A 20,852-nucleotide genomic window follows, 5' to 3' on the forward strand; every position below is an offset into this window, starting at 1 on the left:
TTTTTGTAATGAACTCCGATTTTGTAGACCCCCCAAAGACCCCCTAACCCGCCAAGCTGCCGTGACAAAAGAAACCCCCATAACCACAAAATTCAGGGAGGGAGGGTGGGACAACCTGCTTCCTTCGTCGATTTCCGGAAAGAGGACGTCCCTCAGCCCTCGCAGTTCCTTCCCATGCGGCTCCTCCCGGACACCTGACTCCCACGTCCAATCAGGCAAGAGCAGCCATTCCCATTTTTTTTTTAACCCTTTCTCCCGGGACTATTCCTCCCCCCAGTCATGTAGCCCCTCCGCTTAGTCTCTCCGTGTCTGTCTTTTATGTGCTTCACCCAACAGTCTTTGCTGTGGAAAAGTACTGTGCTGGGATTGTATCCTTTTTGATTGGGGTTTAGGCATTGCCAATCATTGTAAAGAGTATCATTAGAAGGAGGGGCTGGCTATAACAAAACCCTTGAGCATGTTCGGTTATTTCTCTTGTTCCTGCCACTCCCCAGTTGGGAGGCTGCTGCCTAAAAGGAGAATTATGGGGTGAGTGAAAAACATTCATCCCCATAATTCAAGCCGACCTGTGACACTGAAGCTGTCACAGGTCGGCACTATTGATCGGGAAGTCAGGAAACACATACTGCCAATTGCTGACTTCCCTGATCCTCTCCCCGCAGAGTGTAGTAACTGTCAGTTACCCCTCTGGATAGGGATTTCCCCCTCCCCTCCCCGTTTCTCCAGCGCTGACTCGAGAGGCAGAGCCAGCTGTCAATCAGCCAGCAGGGTGGATCTTAACAGTATCGTCGGTATCTGTCCCGGCTGAGGCGCAGCTCTGCGCTCTCAGCATATAGCGGGCAATAGCCTGCTATATACTGAATTTTGCCTCACCGGAGGACATGAGTATATGTCCTCTTGTGACCCTGAAAGGAACTATGGCCAAAAAAGGGTTAGGCCATAGTTCTCTATAAATTATTTTCGTGTCTACAAACTATACAATGCATCTATTACCAATACCTCTCACTTGGCACTTATGTTGAAAAAAAATAAAAAAATAAATCTGCACTACCATGATTTATGCTCATTATGATCAGAACCATAGGCAGGAATAAGCAAAAAAGTATGCAAAAATCTTTGCAATGTATATGGTAAACCTGGAGAGGGAACACATTGCAGACCCATTCTGCTGGAATTCTCATCTGCATGCTGATGTTGCAAATAAAGAGCTATTTTGAACATTGAGCATTGCATTGCCAATAGCAGAATCATGCTGCTGCCTTATGCCACCTTGCTGCTTGATTCCCAGAAAGCTATAAGCCAGCGCTTGGTTTCATGCTCCAACTTTAACTCAAAATAGAAATGTCACATTTAAATAACTTGGCCTTCAACAGCAACTGCATGTGAAACAATATGGCCGTAAAAGGGCCACTATTGGCTAATTTTAAATGGATATTTTCGGGATGTGGAAAGTGCAGAAATGTCTCTAATAATAATAATAAAATAACTTGTTACTAGTAACTGCAGTTGGATTGTAAGCTCTTCAGCCAACAGACATGGCCATTAAAGTGGTATTTCAGACAAAATATTTTTTGGCTTTGTTTTGGCTAGAGCAGGGAAGGGTTAAAACCTCCTTTAGGTTTTCATTGTGGTCTGTGTCTGGTGGTCGCTTCGACTGGAAATGGGGGTAAATCTAATCAATGGGCCACAGGCAACAATAAAAACACTCCCTCTAGAAGAGCAGTGAAGGGTATGCGTTTTTAATGCGGACTTCATCCCCACTGAGGATATCTCCCTACGTTTCCTTGACTTGCAAGTGGTCATCAGGACAGGAAGTGAAGAGATCTCCACAACAGAGGACACAGACAGTGATGAAAACATGGCAGTGGTTCTTATACTTCCACACTCTATCCAGAACTAAAAACCAAAGTCTGGAATCCCACTTTAAAGACCATACAGTAAAACATGATACCAGAAGGAAGTTTAAGTGAGTAAGAGCCAACCAATTGGGACAAACACGTTAAGAGTCAAGATTAGCAGAGGAAGATTCCTTGAGAGGTAGAAAAGTTGCTTAAGGTTAGAGATTGACATGAGGTTTTACCTTCACCAGGGGACAAGGGGACATGAAATGCTACAAGGGAAACAAAATGAGGAATTAACTCTTAATTAATAAAGTGATCAGTCAGTGATTAGAGCAATCCAGAGGGTAAAAAGACAATTAAAAGGGCAACTCAAGCAAACAGCTACATACACAAGCATAATACAGACAACAACATTGTATATATGTAAGGAATATGTAATGATTACTGAATGTGCTGTGATATGTGGATACATAAGAAGGATAATAACATTTTCAGAGACTAAAATTCTACAAAGTCTGTGTCATTGTCCCACCTCCTGCCCATACTTAAAATGGCCATTATATCACACTGCAGATTCTGCACTCGTTTGTTTGCACACAAAAACCAGCTGATACTATGGGGTCTAATTATAAACCTAAACACATTTCTCTGCATATAGGTGTAAATATATGCAAAAACAAACATTCTTAATTTTTTTTTTCTTTTCAAGTGCAATGCAACTTCCAATGTTTTGATGTAATATCACATTATGGCTACTAGATGAAGCTAAAGGAACATAGGAAACAAGTATTTATTTCCAATGCTCCTCAGCTCCATCTAGGGGCCATAATGTATTTTTACAACACACTACATTCCAACTGGGGCAAAAAAAAAATGTATCAAGAACCATCGTTTTTGGCATAATTTGCAGCAAAGGGCCCTGAGAATTGTTTATAAATACACTCCTTTCTGTAGTTGTGAATTCTTCTAAAGTAAAATATCCAAAGCACATCGACAATCCACAAAATGTACACATAAATAAGCAGTGCAATACAGTTCCTCTTATTTAGAGGGACAATCCACTCAAAACAGTGTTTAATAGATGCTGGATAGTTAAACCAACAATTTCTTATATCTCTCAGGGACTCCATTAGTGAGATCACTGTGCTCAGTTCCCAGGCCTGTATACCTGCTTGGCCCAGTATGGGGAGTTCCCACTCTTTCTGCCGGATTTTACATTTATTTTACATTATATAGAATGAAAAGGTAGAAGCTGGAACAAAGATGGGGCTAAGATAGGCGTTTTGGGCCACTTCAAAACTTCCAGGTGAACAAATGACTGAATTGAAAATGACGGAAGGCAGAGAATCCAAGACACATAGGATGCTAAAGGCTGATTGAGCTCACCAGAAATTACCTAGAATTAAAATATCATTTATCTATATAATATCTAGTGGATTGACCCATTAATCAAAGCTGATGCTATGAAGCTGAAGTCACAAAAAAATGACCACACTTATATATGAATGCTGCTTTCCAGGATCCTATACTTACTGCTTTGAGAGGTCTTAGGTTTGGCAATATATTTAAGGATGGGATTTCGCTTCTTGTCATCTGCCGAATCACGGTCTTTTTCTTTCTTTGCGTTGCTGCTCTGTAAAGACAAAATCTCTGGGGTCAGCAGGTATATGCAGGAAATAAAATGTACTTGGAAAATCATAGGGAAAAAAATTAGGACCTAAAACTGGCATTTAAAAGAGAACTGAAACCAAACCTTTTTTCTGGCTTTCCTCCTTATTTGGGTCATAGGAGTATATTTACTAATGTACTCCTGTGACCCAAAGTCAGCATCTAGCAGGCTCCTGCCAGAGCCAAGCTGGGATCCACCCCGCTGCCAGCAGCCAGCTGTGCCCGTCCCCTTCCCTCCCTTAGTTTTCCTAAACAGCCTCCCTGATGGGGTCCCCTCCTACCCTAGGCCCCAGAGCAGCTGCGTGGGCTGCTATGGCTATTGTTATGCCACTGTGCTGAACTCCATCTGCCTGCTTTTTTTTGCCTAATTTTCTTTGTCTGAATTTGTCTCTGTGGCTGAAATTGGACCTGGAAGTCCCCCTAAGATTTTACATCTGCAGCCTTTTCAAATGCCTGACCTCTTGCTGATAACAAACACTGTCAACCAGCTCCCAAGTGGTAATAGCAGTATCAAGTAATGCAATGGTAGTAGTTTACATTGTTCACAACTATGAGGTTCGTTCCTGGTTACCTTTATGAAGGAGCCAGAAGAAAGTGCTATCAGCATAAGATCAGACAACAGATAACAGAGCAGCAACGGTCAAACCACAGGAGGCCTCTCAGTTCTGACTGTCGAAATTGAAGTTGTCATCACACAATTAAATTAAAACTTTACTTGATAAATAAAAAACATTGCTAGGATAGAGGTTTTTTTTATAAGCAGGAGAAACTTTCCATAAGCAAGAGTTACATCTGAAGTGGACGACCAATGGCAGAACCTGATAAAACCCAGAAGATGTTGATGCTTTACTTCTCTTTTGGGTCACATTTACTAATGTACTCCTGTGACTCAAAGTTAGGAGATAGAAAGCGATTGACCACTATTTGCTGACAGTGCAGAACCACGCTAGATCCCGACAACATTGTCGGGATCCACCTCACTCCCTGATTGACAGCTAGCTCTGCCTTTCTGCAGCCAGAGCCAGCTGTGCCCGCCCCTTCCTCTGTCTGTACCTCCAATGAGCACTGGAGGAACAGAGAGGGGAGAAGGGAATACCTGCGAGGAGCCGTGACAGTCAGATTGTGAGAGATTGTGAGCTGAGCGAACAGCGGCTAAATGTTTGCTCACCTTTTAGTATAGAGCTGCATATGACAACTGCAGTGTCCCACACCAACTCTTAACTGCAGGAGAATATGTTTAAGGCTGGCCATGCACTGTTATAATCAATTTTTTAAAAAATATAATAGTTTGCCCAATCCACCCTAAACAGCGTATAGACAAATCTCCTGCTGGTCTATTATATTCTGACAGCGGTGGGTGTGCCCTGTCAGAATACCGAAACACTGATGGCAGCTGGTCGACTGCTGTCACTGCTCACCTAAAAATTCTGACCGACTCCTTCAATTTTCTGATCAAATGATGTCGGGCAGAAGGGTATAGACAGGGCTAGGCACTGAACGGATTATGGCAGCCAAAATTCATATAGTGTATGGCCAGCTTTACTCTGCCCGCACTTCTCCTTTAACTATAAGGGATATTATATAAAGATTTCATAGGTATACCTGACTGTTTTTCAAATCCTAACACTTAGGGCTCATTCACACAGTGTGCACATCCATACGGCGTACAGCCACAGGGAGGTACAGGCCGCTGAACGCAATTACGCGCAGCACCTGTCCCTCCCGGGAGCAGGTCTTTACATGGACAATTCACGCCCGCGTGAATGAGCCCTTATTATGTAAGATTTGTATATAGTATGGCGGACTGCACCAGGTTACCAACATCACTCACCTTCTTAGCTTTGTTTAAAAAAGGAAGCCATTTGTCTTTGTCGGGAATACTTTGGGATTTCTCAGAGACGCTGGGAGAAGGGAATTCTCGAAAGCTAATGCCAGCATGACTCATATATGTTCGCAAAGCAAAATTCATATGGGAGCTGTACAGAAAGAAAATAAGAGGTTATTTTATAAAAAGACCTTTCTGAAATTTCTCTAAAAAATGTTTAATATTTATACACGAATGGCACAAACAATTATTTGTACCGAGGGAAAAAAAAAAAAGAAAAGAGGAACATGGTTTAGCACTTTTTGAATCTGAACCCCAGGAAGATATACTTAATGCAGTCTGTTATCATTAATACATTATTAAATAAATGTTTAAATGCAAGCAGTGGAAGTCCCTGTAAGTCAGAGCTCAGACTAGATGAGAAAGGAAACAGCACAAGCAGCCAATCTAGTGTGCTGCAATGCAAGGAGCATGCTGAAAGCAGAGAACGCATAGTGAAGGAGAGATGAGCTCATTACTCTACTACTCCTCCTTTAAGTGTAGGAATGGGGAGGAAACCTGTAAGTGAAATGAAACTGCAGCAGAGAAAGGTAGGGCTGTGCTATGTAGCACTAGATGGACAGAAATAAACGTCCTTTGTGGGGTACAGCAGCTCCCATATTTCTATTTCCTCTTTGTATTTAGTGGTTTGTCTGGAGTTCAGCTTTAAATAAAAGTACAGCTCTCCTTTAATGTATTGTAGTCAGTCGTTTCAGCTGGCCCTGATTTTAGAACAATATCAATAAGAACTCAACATTTAATTGTGTCTGCGAATATGGCGATCGCGGTCTATAGGAGCCTACAGCACATGCTAAGTATTTGTACATTTGTATAATTAACTTATTGTACAATACTGACAAACAATGATGCACAATCACACAAATTTTGGAATAAGAGCATTACACATAATGGTTATGGGCCTATATATATATATATATATATATATATTACATATAGTATATATATTGCAATATATGTCAGTGCAATCATAATCGTCAACAGGAGATGGACCAAGGATAATACTACTGTGACCCAAAAAAATCAAAAATGCTATGGATGACAGTCTAGATAGTAGTTGACAGCAATACAAACCATCATGAATTTCAGTTCTATTTATTTCATGAATTCTACATACATGCCTTTTCAGTCTTAATAAAGGGTTAATTGTGTACTGTTCAAGCAGTGTGCTTTAAAAGCTTGCAGGATGTGACAAGCTATAAATACATTTCTGATATGGATGAGTAGTGCAGGTTAAACAGAGGGATTTGTGGGTTCTAATAGTCCAAGCTGCTAAGCACAAAATCTTCTATGCACACAAATACTGCACAGGCCTGCAAACAGCCCTGCATACCACCCAGGGGCTGACTGAAGAGAAGGCAAGTAGAATTGTTGGCCAAATCTTTGCTACTGTTTTCATAAATCCATTTAATTATTGAGTACCAGTTCCCATGGACTGCAGTGGTAGCACCAAAATAAAACGGCAGTGATATTGCCATTGCCGCCATCTCTCAGAGTATGAACTTGAGGTGGAACCCTCCAGTGACACAAGTATCCATCACCCCAAATTGAAGCCCATTCAAAGTAAAGCCATGCCTACTAACTAATCTCATCAATGTCATCTAATCAATGTCATCTGCATAAATCACATTGTCAACTTGCACCTCTGAACAACCCCTCCTCCTAGGCCACATCTTTTGAAATAAGTGGGACAGTCAGATCACGTGATCTGATTTTAGAAGATGATTGTTGGTACTTTTATTAAGGCTTTAATGCATGTAAGTGGTGGTTTCTCTACTGAGCTAAGTCTTTTTCCAGTGCGTAGATTTACAAACGACTGAATATTCACTACCCATGTGTACATGGTGTAGCCACTTACAGCACATAGAATGTTTTATTGTGTTATAATTTAGACTGTGAAGCCCAATACGAAGAAATTTACCCAGCTTTAATAAAATAATAAAATGATCAAACACAACAGATCAGCCCAATCTTCAGGTATATGGACATCCTACCACTGCAATAGCTAAATATTACCCACACAGCAACATACCTTCTCTCCTCTTCATACTTTGACCTGAAAAGAGAATATGAAAACTGTGAATTTTAAAGAACTGTGAAAGGAAGGAGGTTAATGAGTAGTGGCAAATCAGAAGTGGGAGGACAGAGATGGAGAAAGATGGAGAAATAGCTAGAAGAAGAAGTAGATAATTCAGCAGTACAGCGTCATTTAGGAGAGGAGTATGTTGACATTATGGGAGTGTGCAGTTCATGCCAACTAAGAATACCACGTGGATGAGTGGTGAAATGTCTACTACACTACTTAACTACAGTCCAGTGTAATGTGACTAACTACTACTAGCTATACCATGACCTGGATATATGTGAACACACAATGCGGGGGGGATCAAAGTCCTCCAATAGCATAGAGCATTTCAGAAAAGGTTAGTTGGTAAACTAAAGTAAACAAAAGTTAGTAACTAAGTTCAGTGCTCTGTGTGAGAGGAATAGTGTTACAATGTGAGGAGTGAAATGGAGGAGAGTGGACATGCATACAGATATGGAAGGGGCACAATCCCCAGCAGAAGTCACAATGTTGAAATGCATTTCTGTGGGGAACTAAGATCACACATACAACGTCTAACAAAAGATGGATGTGTTTTCTGTGTCTTCACAATACATGAAAACTCACAAGATTTCCCTCAGATGTTCTATCTGCTTAAGGGCAACATCATGCTCTCTATGTGGGTCTGAATCAAGGTCGAGAAGGTCATTCTCTCCATACAGGCTACCCAGGCCCATTGTTCGCTTTGACCTGGAAGAAGACAGAACAACAATATTTGTTTATATGGCAACACCAGCCAAATACACCGTGAATAAAACAGAGAAACTGTTTTAACGATCAAAGGATTTTGTAAATTAATGCACATACTCCTGTGGCAGGAACCTTTTCAGAGCCTGTAGTTCTTAGTACTCCAAAGCACTATCCTCCTTCCATGTCTGCTTTAGGGGCATCTAGTAGGCTATATGGCCTAAAATGTGCAGGCACCTGACCATCACATCTCTATGAGCTTGTTGGACATCCCATTCCAATACCATGAGTATTAATATTAGGTTCACCCCACTGTGCTTATAACTGCCTCAACTCTTGTGGGAAGGCTTTTCCACCAACTTTTGAAAATTGGAATTTGTGTTCATTCAGCCAAAAGAGCATTTGTGAGTTCAAGTAAAAAGCATTTATGTGGACAGGTACTGATATTTGATGAGAAGGTATGAGAATCATTCTAAAATTGTTCAGTAGGGTTCAGGTCAGGGCTCTGTGCAGGCCGCACAACTTCCTTCACACTAAGCTCATCAAACAATGTCTTTATGTGCATAGGAGCAAGTCATGCTGAAACAAAAAAGGGTCTTTCACTAAATTGGAAGTGCACAAATGTCCTTAATGTCCTTGTGTGCTTTAGCATTAATATACTTTTGGCCATATAGCGTAACATCAGCATACTGGTGACTCCCCGTCCGAACTCTGTCTCCTCTAAACTCTAAACCTAGGCACCTACACCTCATCCATCACCTTGCATGGAAGGCACTCTCATTGCAAGTCTGATTTCAGCAGGTGTAAGCAGGCTCAGATACATATAAAAAAAAAAAATTACAATACAGAACAAAAATACTTTCATGGTTAGGAAGGAACACATGAGCTTTGAAAGTGTGTTTTAGTTATCCAGCTTTAAAACATAAATCAAACAAATACCTTTTGCAAATATACTTCTGATAGTTAAAGGAAAAACCCACCAAACTGTACAGAGTAAAAAATGATTTGTTAAGAACATAATCTTTTCATCTCAATATTTATGACATTTTCAAAAAGACAAAAAAAAAGAGATTACCTATAATCTTGTATCTGCTCCTGTATCTCTGGTATCATGGCTTCCTGGGCATCACTCAAAGCTCCACGAATATCCTCAGAGCAGAGTAAACGGGAATCTATTAAAGACAAACATTACAGATCAAAGCTTTAGAAGACGCCAACAAAATTATTATTATTATACAGGATTTATATAGCGCCACCAGTTTGCGCTACGCTTTACAATATAAGGAAGACATTACAATCACAATACAATTCAAGACAAGATGGTAAGGAGGGCCCTGCCTGTGAGGGCTTACAATCTAAAAGGGAGAGACAAGTGATACATGAGGAGTTAGCTGTGTGGGGATGATTTGTTTGAGAACGTGATGGTTGAGTGGTTAGTTTGAGGTGGGATAACAAAATTAGCGATCACTTTATTTCATGACTGCTGCAGGAGAGTCCAATAACAATTCCACAGGGCCAATGGCAGAAATAAACATATACATGTAAAATTGGGACTTAAGTCCCTCTTGAGCTTTTTAGTACACCGGACAGCAGTTCTCCTGCTTCTACAGAAATGTTACGTTTGCTTTTAGGGCCAGGTAGCTTGCTTGATGCCCTACCCACATGCCCAAAAAAAAAATACAAACCTTATGTAGACATTATCCCAAGCAGGGACTGAATCCAAGACCAAAGTATTGTAAGACAAGAGAAATAAGCACCATGCTGCCCCATATGTTGCCAAATACTGCTAAATGCATCAGTCCTACAGATATCACAAACAGCCATGTGACTGCTATTCAACATTGAATCCAGGGCTTTGAGGGGTGGAGACTCTTTGTAACAATCCGCAGCTTGTGCCAATGTCATGTATCCCAACTGTTGTCACTCAAACAGTGCAGGGTTGGATGGGGGCATGTCAGCTGACCACTTAAATACAGGCACACCATCCCGTAGCTCACGAGTGAAGGGCAAAGGCACAAACTGACCACACTAGGATGGACCTGCTTCCACCCATGGTGTGGTCATATAGCAAGAGAATGGAAGGAGGGCTGGCAGGATCACCAGGTATTTGACAGCAAACTAACACAAACAACTAGAACATGGAATATGGTAACAGGTTTGAAATATCTACACAAAATGTTTTTTTGGGTAATGCACTACACCTCTGATTCATAATACATCAGGGGAAAAATTAAGGATATGCTAAAGCTGGAGCATATTTCCTATTTTAGAGGCTCACGTCGATCTTGCAATTCCAGACCATTTTAGAATGGCTCATATATCTCAAAGTGCCAGGCCAGACATAATAAATACAGAAATGTAATAAATATACAGTATATGAAAAGGTAATGATTGATATTCTACTTACCAATTTCATTCAGCAGTTGTTCAGGAATTTTGACCCTCAGAGGCTGGAAAACAAGACAAGAGAGTTCACATGTGTTCTGCAGGCAATAGTATAGGGATGGTCATACAAAGCACTACGCTATATGGAAGTAAAGTGAATTAACACGTAATTAGATGACACTTCACCTGCACCAGGCTTATAGGGCAGCCATAGTCTTTTTAATAAAATTTTTGGATGTATTGTACATGTACAGGTGACCAGCCTAAAATAGGATTTGAAACAACATTTTTTTTATTTTGTTATTCGTTTTGAGTTTTGATAGACAGGGAAAGTTAGAAACTCATTCAGGTTTTCACTACTTTCTGTGTCTCCATAGTGGAGGTTTGTCCTCACTTCCTGTGTCAGTGATGTTGAGTCACCAAAACAGGAACTAGGATAAGAATTAGAACTTTAGGTCTTTGTTGCTCTTCATGTTGAAGAGGTTTATCTTCAATTCCATTTTGAAACACTGCCATGGGAGCAGGAAGTAAAGAGAAATCCTTCCACTATTTTCCAAATAGTCATAATGAAGATGTCATGCTTTGCTTTCAAAGCTTGAACTTGTGTGACATAAGTGCTGGATTCAGCTCATCAATGGCTCAACATTGCAAACAATCAGACAAATTCAAAAAGGGCACAATGACTTAGTTGAGGCCATTCTCAAACACAAACAGGGCACCCCTTGCATGGGGGGTCATCATTTGTAAACCACATTTACAAAGTTAAATGAAAGCACCAAACCAATGAACCGAGGGTCCCCAAGCTGATAATAATTGTGTTTGTTTCACAAGACACTATAAAACAGTCAATACGTTTCTGGGGCTCAGAGATTCTGCCATTCTGAGTCCTCCTAAGTACAACAAACACCATTATTAAAAGCTTTTGAGCTTTCAGTTGATAGGTTTGGTGCTTTCATTGGACTTTGTACATATGCTCTTAAACCTGGACCCCCCAATAACTTGTTTTTCTACATTATGTAGAATCCATCCAATTGATCTGACACCCTAATTTGGCTTTGCAAATATAACAGCAGGGAAAGTCTCAGTGAATATGTGAGAGTGAATATCTCAGCACTGGCACCCTCAATTAATAGGTTTTCATAAAATTGACTAGACAACAATCATACAAACTTGAAATATTAGCTTTGGAAGGAGTCAGCCTTTATTGTCTACAGTTTGCCCAGCAGGTCAAAAAAAAGGGTGTCCCCTGCTGATCATCTATTACAGTAACTTACAGCATTTTTATCCAGGAAGGTGATCCAAATATCTTTGCCCAATGCAAATGCGTCTCTGGCATTCTGCTGCTGGCACACCTCCGCGCACAGGTAGAAGAGCTGTAAGGAGTAATGATACACCAGTAAGAGAAGGCACAAGAAAGCATAAAACCTTCTCAAAGGAGGCTCCATCATCGAGGACCTGCCATCTACATGGAAGATTTTAATTTAATATTTTTTAAGTGGAGATCTTCATTATTGACAACTAGCTTAATTGAAGGATGGAAAAAATGAATTTGACCCAAGTCTTCCCATAAAAATAAAATATTAGTTTCAGAAGGCTTTGAGTTGGCCATATTTAAGAGGTCTCCCTCCGAAATGTCTAATCAGTGCTGTATGGATGTGATATACCTCCAACAATAACTGCTTTCTTCCCTCTGATCCAATTTCCCAGATTAGTAGAACACTGTTCTGCCAGATCTGTCTCCAGTTAAGAGCTGCTTGTGCTGTTGCTGGGTATGCTCAGATACAATCCATTGGAGATTGCCTTTTAATGCAAGCCGAGGAGCATGCTGAAAATTGTCTTTAGAAGCAGAAATTAATACTAATCCACAAGCAGACACTGGGGTTCAGAGTACCGGTCAACTATATAATTTTAGAAGACCTTGTATCAAAATTGCAAAGCTTGCTTATCCTATAGACCTCATCGTCCCATGTTAAAACATTTTTTATTAACATAAAAAAAAAAAAATCACACCTGAAGAAAAGTGAACAATATAGTTAAAAGAGAACTATGGGGTAAGTGTTTTTCCCCATAGTTCTCTTACGGATCATGGGAGGACATATACTAGCATCCTCCCGTGACCGAAAGCTCAGTATATAGCGAGCTACAGCTCGCAGTATACTGAGACCACCGCAGCCGAGACGGATCCCGAAAATGCTGTCGAGATCCACCCAGCTGCGTGATTGAGTGAGCTCTGCCTATCTAGAAGAAGAGCCAGCTGTACCCGCCCCCTCCCCCGTCCGTTCCTCCAGTCAGCGCTGGAGGATCGGAGCGGGGAGGGGGGGGAATCACTGCAGGGAGCCGTGACAGGGAAATGATCAAGAAGTGAGCGAGTGACAGTATGTGTTGGCTCACTTCCCGATCTATTGAGCCAATGTGTGACAGTTTCATTGTCACACGTCGGCTCAAACTATGAGGATGAGTGATTTTCACTCACCTCATAGTTCTCCTTTAACTTACACCCCAACAACCATCTGTTGCACTTAGGATCCCAGTTATCAATAAACGATGCCCCTGCACTGTGATCGAGCATATTCTCACAAGGTTTGGGATCCTCAGCTTTCCTTTCTCAGGATCTCACCAGAAAGCCCATTAAGTCACCTTTGCCTAGGCATTGTAGGCAGAAGCTGGGGTGCGAGATAGGGTTAAAAGGATAAGTTGACTGCTTTAAGCTGTGTGAGCAAAACTTCTCTAAATTACCTGCACACATTAAATTGTGTGCATATGCAATTACTTTAAATGTGAATGGTCACATAAGGCCTACCAGTGGATTAGGGTCAGCTTCAGCTTGAGAGAAGATGTATCTCAAAAACACCCCCATATGGGCTGGCCGAGCTTTGAGCTTCTCCAGGTCTAGACTATCATACTGCAAGAAGAAACGGAAAAATATTACTTGGCACAAAAACACATCATAGGATTTAAATTAAGCATGATAACTTAGTTAGATGGTTCATTTGCTATACTGAGATATACAGAGCAATGTCAGGAATTAAGCACTAGTTTTAAACAATACATTAAAGTGGGCATAAAATTGTAGTATAAGTGACTCAAAATCACATCTCACCCTCCCCACTGCATAGATAGGCACAAGCACATATCTCAGATCAACCTTCAACCTAATTTCTTAAGTTCTTAGCATGGGCAGGGCTCGGTTTTGTTGGCATGCTACTCCTAGCCGGCAGACTGCCTATTACTGAATATGCGCTAACTATATTCAAGGTCTACAACAGGCTGCCTGTACTAGAGCTACAGACATCTCATTATAATTTATGGACACAAATAGTACATGCTCTGTGCTGCTTAAACTGCCAACTAGAAGAGACATGCACACACGGGGTTGTTGTTCCTGTAGCGTTATTTAACTACCACATCAGGCATCTAAAAGTTCAAAAACAAATCTTTGGAGACCTGCTTGAGCAACCCAAGACATCTAAACTATGACACAGAAATCAAGCTCCATCCCGCCCTCTGTGGCCTTCCAAAAGGTTAGGGCTGGTGATGGATGGGCTTAACCTACAACAATTACATTGATGGATGGCCTCAAAGACTTACATTGGAGGTACAGCATGGGTCAAGCCAGTGTTCAACTTTCTGTCTAAGAGATATGCAGGCACATAAATGTGCTTGCAATAAACTCCTGATGACTATTTAGTAAATGTAACACAACAGGTAACACAGCAAGTACCATTGTGTTCTACATTATTGCAAGTTGCAGAGTTTTAATAGAGTGAAAGATGACCTTTTCTGACCCTTCAAAGTGAATCTGCAGAAGGACCTACAGAAGAGTCTGGGGCTTTATTCCGCTCACATTCTTAAGCTGGCTGAGGGACCAATGCTCAAAAGACTTTAATATGCCCGCAGTAGACCATTCTTACAGTCTCGTGTATGAAAACTTACTTGAAGTAAGTAGGTCAAAGCGGACTGGCTGTTAAGAGCAACACAGAAAGTTCCCTCTTTCAGTTATTATCATTAAATAGTCCCTTCCTGACAAGTGAATATTCTTGAGAATGCAACCTACCAAGTGAGATGGAGAAGGTAGGCACAACCATCCTGATCCTGCAGGTGTCTAAATGGCCCACAACCATAGTTTTCACATGTTGGTACCAAGAATATATTTTACCTCGGTTATGTAGTCTCCATGGTCATAATCGTCTTCTGGACATATGATAGAAGGTCGGCTGTTGTCGGTCTACAGAACCAAAATAAAGTGTTGTTTTTACCTTTGCTACTACTTAATCATTTTTTAGAATAAAATGTCACTCGAAATACCTGCTGCTTTACAAAACACAAAGAAACAGTCACCAAGAGCAGCGTTAGGACTATCTTTCCATTAGCATTAAAAAAATGTAAAAGGTTTCCTTTTTATCAGGATGAAAGTGGCAGAAATGTCCACACACCCCACTTCTGTGTCGTTGATTAGCCGGGGTTCCCTGGCTCAATATCTCTTGCCAATCAGCTGTGTGAAAGCCCTGGAGAAACTCCAAAATTACCACCATTCAGGACAAAGTAGTGATGTACTGTAGGTATTAAAGGAAGGAACCGAAGTGCCCGGTAAGAGACATAACCATTCGACATTCCCAGAAGTGTTGAATGCTACAGAGACGGGTGGAGAATGCAGCCTTGAAATGGAGGCAAAGTATGAATGAGACATGGGCTGCCACAGAGGTAAATGTAATAGCTAGTCTATTGCAGGGTATGTTTTTTGTTGTTGTTATTTTAGAACCTAATGGGGTTTAACACAAGGCAATACAATCCACCATTGGAAACTCAATATTTTTTAAGCAGTGTGAAGCATCCAAATGCAATCCAGCCTTGGCACCCAGGCCAGACACACCAGCATTTATACTACTTTTTAAATTAAATTGTGCCCAGTTTGCTAAACTGAGATTTAAAGCATGCAGTTAAAGATGAGTCTTCATATATTTTCACAGGATGGTAGAGCACCCCACAAGCTTTAAAGTCCAAGTTGCTGTAATATGCAAATAGTGATTTCAGGACCTAAAAATCACACTCGTCCACCACACACACACCCTCTTATGCCTCACTGTTGTATCATACTATTTAGAGATGCACCAATACCGTTTTTTCAGTATAGAGTACCGATATTTTTTTTTCCGTACTCGCCGATACCGAATACCAATACTGGAAGTCCCATTAAGGAAGCCGGGCGGCGTCTAATGACTCGCTGCCCGGCTTCCCGATTAGCCGGGAGCCATCTCCATGCTCCCTCGTCACCAGGTGACAAGGCATGGAGCCGGCTTTCTGGCCAATCCGGAAGGCGGGGTGGCGGCTAAAGACCTGCCGCCTGGCTTCCTGATTGGCCAGCTTCCCGACAAATCATTAAGTCGGGCGGCGAGTCATTATATGGCAGGGGGGGTAATGACTCACTGACTCACTCACTCACTCACTCACAGAAGGTGGATCTCAACCAATCGACAGTGGGGAAGGGGTGGGTAACAGGGTAGGTTTTGCACTTGAAGGTTCTCAATATAAATAAAGAGAACATGTTTTTCATCTAAACATCCTGATATAGCAAGATAGGGCAGCAAAGCAAAAACATTTAAATTTATATTTATTACTTTATTATGTTGCTCCCATTCATTGGCTCTTAAAGTATAACGGAATAGGGAAGTTTATTCTGATTCTATAACCCCTTATTAAGCCTCTTCTATCTGTTTATTGTGGACCTACATTTTGAGTTTAAGTCTGTGTTAAGTAGTAAAGCTCAATGATTGTAACAGGATGTTAAAAAATTTTTTTGTAAAAATCTGTAATACAGACGCATTTCACCTTAAAGCATGCCCTTAATATCACTGTCCTTTCTATGTACCTGGTCTGTTCCTGGAATGAAGGCGGTATCTGAGCCCTGCCGTCGGTGCTGAAAAATTTTCGTAGAGATGACTGGGGAGGTATGAGAGCTGTCCAATCCCAGGTCAGATAGAATAGACGTTCGATTAATGGAATACTGGGGAAAGAAGAACCATGCTGTTGAAAGGGAAGCTCCAGCTAAACAGTTCAATACACATTTGAAAGTGTGTGTGTGTGTGTGTGTGTGTGTGTACTTTTCACCAGAATAAAAAAAAGGTTTCTTTGAGGATGAACATAGTGTGTTAAATGGCTTCATTTTTCATAGCATAGGTGCAATGCCCTGCCCCACCCTATTCAAAGTTAACAAACCGTTTCAATTCAATGAATTACGAGATTCTCTATGGATTGGACAAATCTATTCAGCACAAAAAATAAAAATCCTGATCCAACTGATTAATAAATTAATGAATTCATCTGTAATTCAAAACAGTATTTAAAACCATCCAGCAGAAATTCTAAACAAAATCGTTTTTTTTGTTTAATGTTGTAATAAAGCATAATGAATCATGCATTTTTAGGAGGATTGTTGTTTATCTTCAGCGGTATTTTGATTGATTGACTAGCACTTTGCACTTCTTATACAGTTATAAGTGGTACTCATTTATCATATATTTATAGCTTTATGATGCACTAGTAACGGATGAATTTTATGCATTTTTAAAGGGATTAACCATGCACTTTTATTAAGGTAAGATATTGTCACATAACTTTTTGAATAGGTACTGTTGTACACTCTTTTATATCTATAAGTGATTGCAATGTTAATATAGCAGCTTCCTTTATTTAGTTTAGATGAATCTACTAAAGCATGGAATCTTATTATTGACAATGCATATTGCTATATAAACAGAAACATTAAAAATAATAAGCTTCAAAATGTATTTTTTACATCAAAAATGAAATTAATTCACTCTGACCAGTATCCCTCACCTCACTAATAGACGGTATCCTTTCCGTACCAGAGTCCAAGCCACTGTCGCCATCTTGTGAGTCCATGGAGAGACGGCCTAGAAAAAGGAAATCAGACTTTTGTCACAGGATGCACAAAGAAACTAGGAATATAGAACATAAACATCACTATGAGGGGGGTTTATAAAACGTTTGCAGAGACGTTCATCCTGCAAAAATCTTTTACAATGTGGCCAATGTATGGAGCTGAAGAGCAAAGGAATTTCCTATGCTCCTCGGCTCCACCTATTGGCCATAATGCAACGCGAATGTAAAGGTCAGATTTTCGCAAAACGAACAGCCAACATTTTAGAAATACACCCCTGTGAATTCTTTGTACTATAATATATGTTCCTATTTATTATGGACTTGTTTATTTAGCTTACACAGAAGAGACCAAAAATGAACAACTCACATTCTGGTGGTTTGTATCCTACGGAGCTGCAGTCACTGTAAGTACGCAGTATATCCTGGAAGCAAAAAGGAAAAAAGAAATTAGAACTAAGAATTCAAATATTACTACAATGGGTATATGTGAATCCACAAGCATCAGAACAAAGGACTCTGCTCTTAATTCCATAATACTGCTCTTCATTCCATTTTAACACCATTTATTTTCTGCATCTTGCATCCTATAGGTCACACTTTATATTTGTGAAATGTACGAGGGCCCCTTGATCTATGGGGAAAAGGAGCCCTAACTTCTGAAATATGGCATAGTATGGAAATTAGCTACGTCTTCTTTTCTCTTTCTCCATTCCCCCACAAATTATTTGATTACTTATGCAGTATCACAGTTTGCTATTGGCCATTCTATGTTTATTACCTGGGAATGCATGGGGTGGGGAGTGTGAGTTGCGTGTCTCGTATATTATTTGGTTGAGAATACTGTAGATGTTGCCAATAGTTCCAAATGTTTATGGAAGAGATCACATAGAAATCAGTGGATCTATCTATTTAAAAGGAACTGGGATCTCAACACTCCTTCAAAAGTTCAAATGTTCCAAAGTTTTCCAAGCAAGCTCACTGGCTCTGCTGAGATGTCTTCAGCAGCATAACAGGTCTCACTTGGTGGGTACCCAAAAGCAACTTAGAATATAAACATATATTAAATAGGTACCAAAGCAAAAGGTGAAAGGTCCAAGGAATCCTTAACAATTCAAGCACAGAGGAAAAACAGCTAACGCATTTTGGGGGCAGCAACATTTCCCCCTCCAGCTTGAGCTTGAAACAATAAGGTGGAGACGTAAAAAAACTCAAAGGACTGAAATCAAAAGAATTTCTTATTTGGTATGGATTGAAATCTGTAATTGGACTGTAGTTACACAATGTGTAGATTGATTTGTTAATTAGGTCCTTTCAGTAGATTATGGACTGGGGTTAAAATAAATGACAATATTTAACGCGCATATTAAAATGCAGATAAGATGGTATTTTCTTAATGCAACATTTTAAGGCCATGTAAGACCTCTTCAACAGGCATGTGCGGCCTTAAAAAAATTATTTGCATTGACACTGATTACGAGTCTATGATGTGCTGGGGACATATGTGCTCATATATGTACTGACACCGGTCAAACTACTGGTAGTTGCTACAGCACCCTCCTGCTTCCGGCCTTGTCCAGGAACAAGTGCAATGGGAATATACCGAGTGTCATATTATTTGGGAACGGCTCACTTTAATTTTAGATCAAATGTTTCATGTTGATTGAAGCATATGAATATCAGTGGTAATGCTTACCACTCCATGATGGAAGTAGAGTGTTTGTCAACTGAAACATGGCAACTTGTTACATAGGGTATGCTATTTATCACATTACCTTTTGGTAATATGCTGTGTGACATATGTCTTGTAGGATACAATCATAAAGAAAAGATGGTAGTTTTAAATTAAGAGTGACGTCCTTCTTGCCAATCTTTGCAAATTCAAGATTTGCAATGGGCATACTCAAAATAAATTTGAGTTGACTATCCAATACATTGCATATAAGAAACACAGCTGTTTGCATGCGATTTGTGCTTGTATAGATATTCCTTGTGTGTTCCAGTTTCCATACACAGCTTGAATACATGCTGGTAAGGTCAAGCGGATACTCAATAAATTGTCTGTAGAATGTTTCCGTATATGGTATGTGTGCATTATTGTATTAAATCCAACCTTACAGATAAATAGAAGCAGCTTATAACTCTACATGTGCCCTGGTGTTAAACACAACCTAGGGTCAGGAGGGGTGGTGGTCACATTTGTGAGAGGGCTTGTGCAAATTCAGACGACTTGGGTTCACCCCAAGCCCCCTCTCATCACTAATTAGCACCCAGCACTTACCCCAGGGCCTGCTGTTTCTTGACGAATCTTTAGCTGCAGTTGGTAGACTCTCCGTCTGGCCCCTTCCATCTGTTCCTGCAGGCTGGGATTTGGGGTTCGGTTATAAACTTCACACAGTGTCTGCAGAAAAAAAAATTAAATAATAAATATGTAGCAAAAAGAACAAGCAGATTTAATAACCCAAATCAGTATTTAAATTGTTTGTCATGGATCCCTAATCTCTAAAACCAAAATGTGTAAGTTGTATGCATGAGTAAAATGAGAAAAAAAAAAACGATGGACATCTTTGCAACACATTTCTCCAAGTGTTACCCCATTAAAAGTGCCGCAAGTTATACCTGCTCATCTGACCCTAGAGCTGCAGTCCTAATCAGTGAGCCACTGTGCCTGTTTTTCAAGTACAGCACCGTTTAGACAAGATTTCAACACCTACCTGTAGCTCTGTCTCCTCTTGTTTCAGCATATTGCGCAGAATTTGAGAGGCATGTTTCTGGACCTCAGGATCCTGCAGCAACAAAATACAACTAAGTAATTCCAGAAAAACAAAATAAACATTCAATCCACAAAGTCACCCCAAGGTTCCCTCATCATTACCTGTAGTGGTTTAGGCCCTGTGATCCTCTGGGGAGGTGGAAGAGGGGGAGGAGGCGGGACAGGAGAAGACAAGGTGTTCCGGGGGGATACAGAGGAGCTGACGTCATGCTGATACCCAGATGTTGCCATGGAAGGCGGAGGGGAACCCAGCAGTGTGAGTGCAACGTAGGTCCCAGCTGGTACAAGAGAAAGGAAATGGTTATGTGAGCAAGCAAGGGCAAAAGCTTATGTAAATGTCTGAGTACGGCCATATAACATTTCATATTTTGTTATTAGCCCCATCAAAATCAAAAGTCATAGGGGTGAATTTATAAGACCTACATGAGTCATGTTGTATGGGTATATTTATAGGATCTGCAAGGGTCAAACGTCTTGGGGGTGTATTTACATGACCAACATGGGTCAAAAGTCTTGGGGGTGTATTTATAGGACCTACATGGGTCAAAAGTCTTGGGGGTGTATTTAGATGACCAACATGGGTCAAAAGTCTTGGGGGTGTATTTACATGACCAA

General features: G+C 40.6%; 1 protein-coding gene across 6 annotated transcripts in view; it reads right to left on the minus strand.

Moving 5' to 3' along the window:
• The window catches only part of ARHGEF11 (Rho guanine nucleotide exchange factor 11), a 171,906-nt gene that overhangs the window by 53,387 nt on the left and 97,667 nt on the right, over positions 1–20,852 (minus strand). For 5 of the 6 annotated variants that reach the window (XM_018568290.1, XM_018568289.1, XM_018568286.1 and 2 more), the window contains 16 exons: positions 20,340–20,515; positions 20,179–20,250; positions 19,746–19,865; positions 17,835–17,889; positions 17,402–17,478; positions 16,434–16,568; positions 14,724–14,792; positions 13,368–13,469; positions 11,842–11,940; positions 10,590–10,632; positions 9,258–9,354; positions 8,063–8,185; positions 7,424–7,447; positions 5,341–5,485; positions 3,375–3,474; positions 2,081–2,110 (listed from right to left, as the gene is read on the minus strand). In XM_018568290.1, the coding sequence (XP_018423792.1) occupies positions 2,081–2,110; positions 3,375–3,474; positions 5,341–5,485; positions 7,424–7,447; positions 8,063–8,185; positions 9,258–9,354; positions 10,590–10,632; positions 11,842–11,940; positions 13,368–13,469; positions 14,724–14,792; positions 16,434–16,568; positions 17,402–17,478; positions 17,835–17,889; positions 19,746–19,865; positions 20,179–20,250; positions 20,340–20,515 (1,467 nt within the window). The remainder of the gene's footprint in view (positions 1–2,080; positions 2,111–3,374; positions 3,475–5,340; positions 5,486–7,423; positions 7,448–8,062; positions 8,186–9,257; positions 9,355–10,589; positions 10,633–11,841; positions 11,941–13,367; positions 13,470–14,723; positions 14,793–16,433; positions 16,569–17,401; positions 17,479–17,834; positions 17,890–19,745; positions 19,866–20,178; positions 20,251–20,339; positions 20,516–20,852) is intronic. The other variant, XM_018568288.1, reaches the window with a different exon arrangement.

The sequence above is a fragment of the Nanorana parkeri genome, unplaced genomic scaffold, assembly GCF_000935625.1.
Source record: "Nanorana parkeri isolate BGI_ZX_2015 unplaced genomic scaffold, ASM93562v1 scaffold1167, whole genome shotgun sequence".
Classification (NCBI taxonomy): Eukaryota; Metazoa; Chordata; class Amphibia; order Anura; family Dicroglossidae; genus Nanorana; species Nanorana parkeri.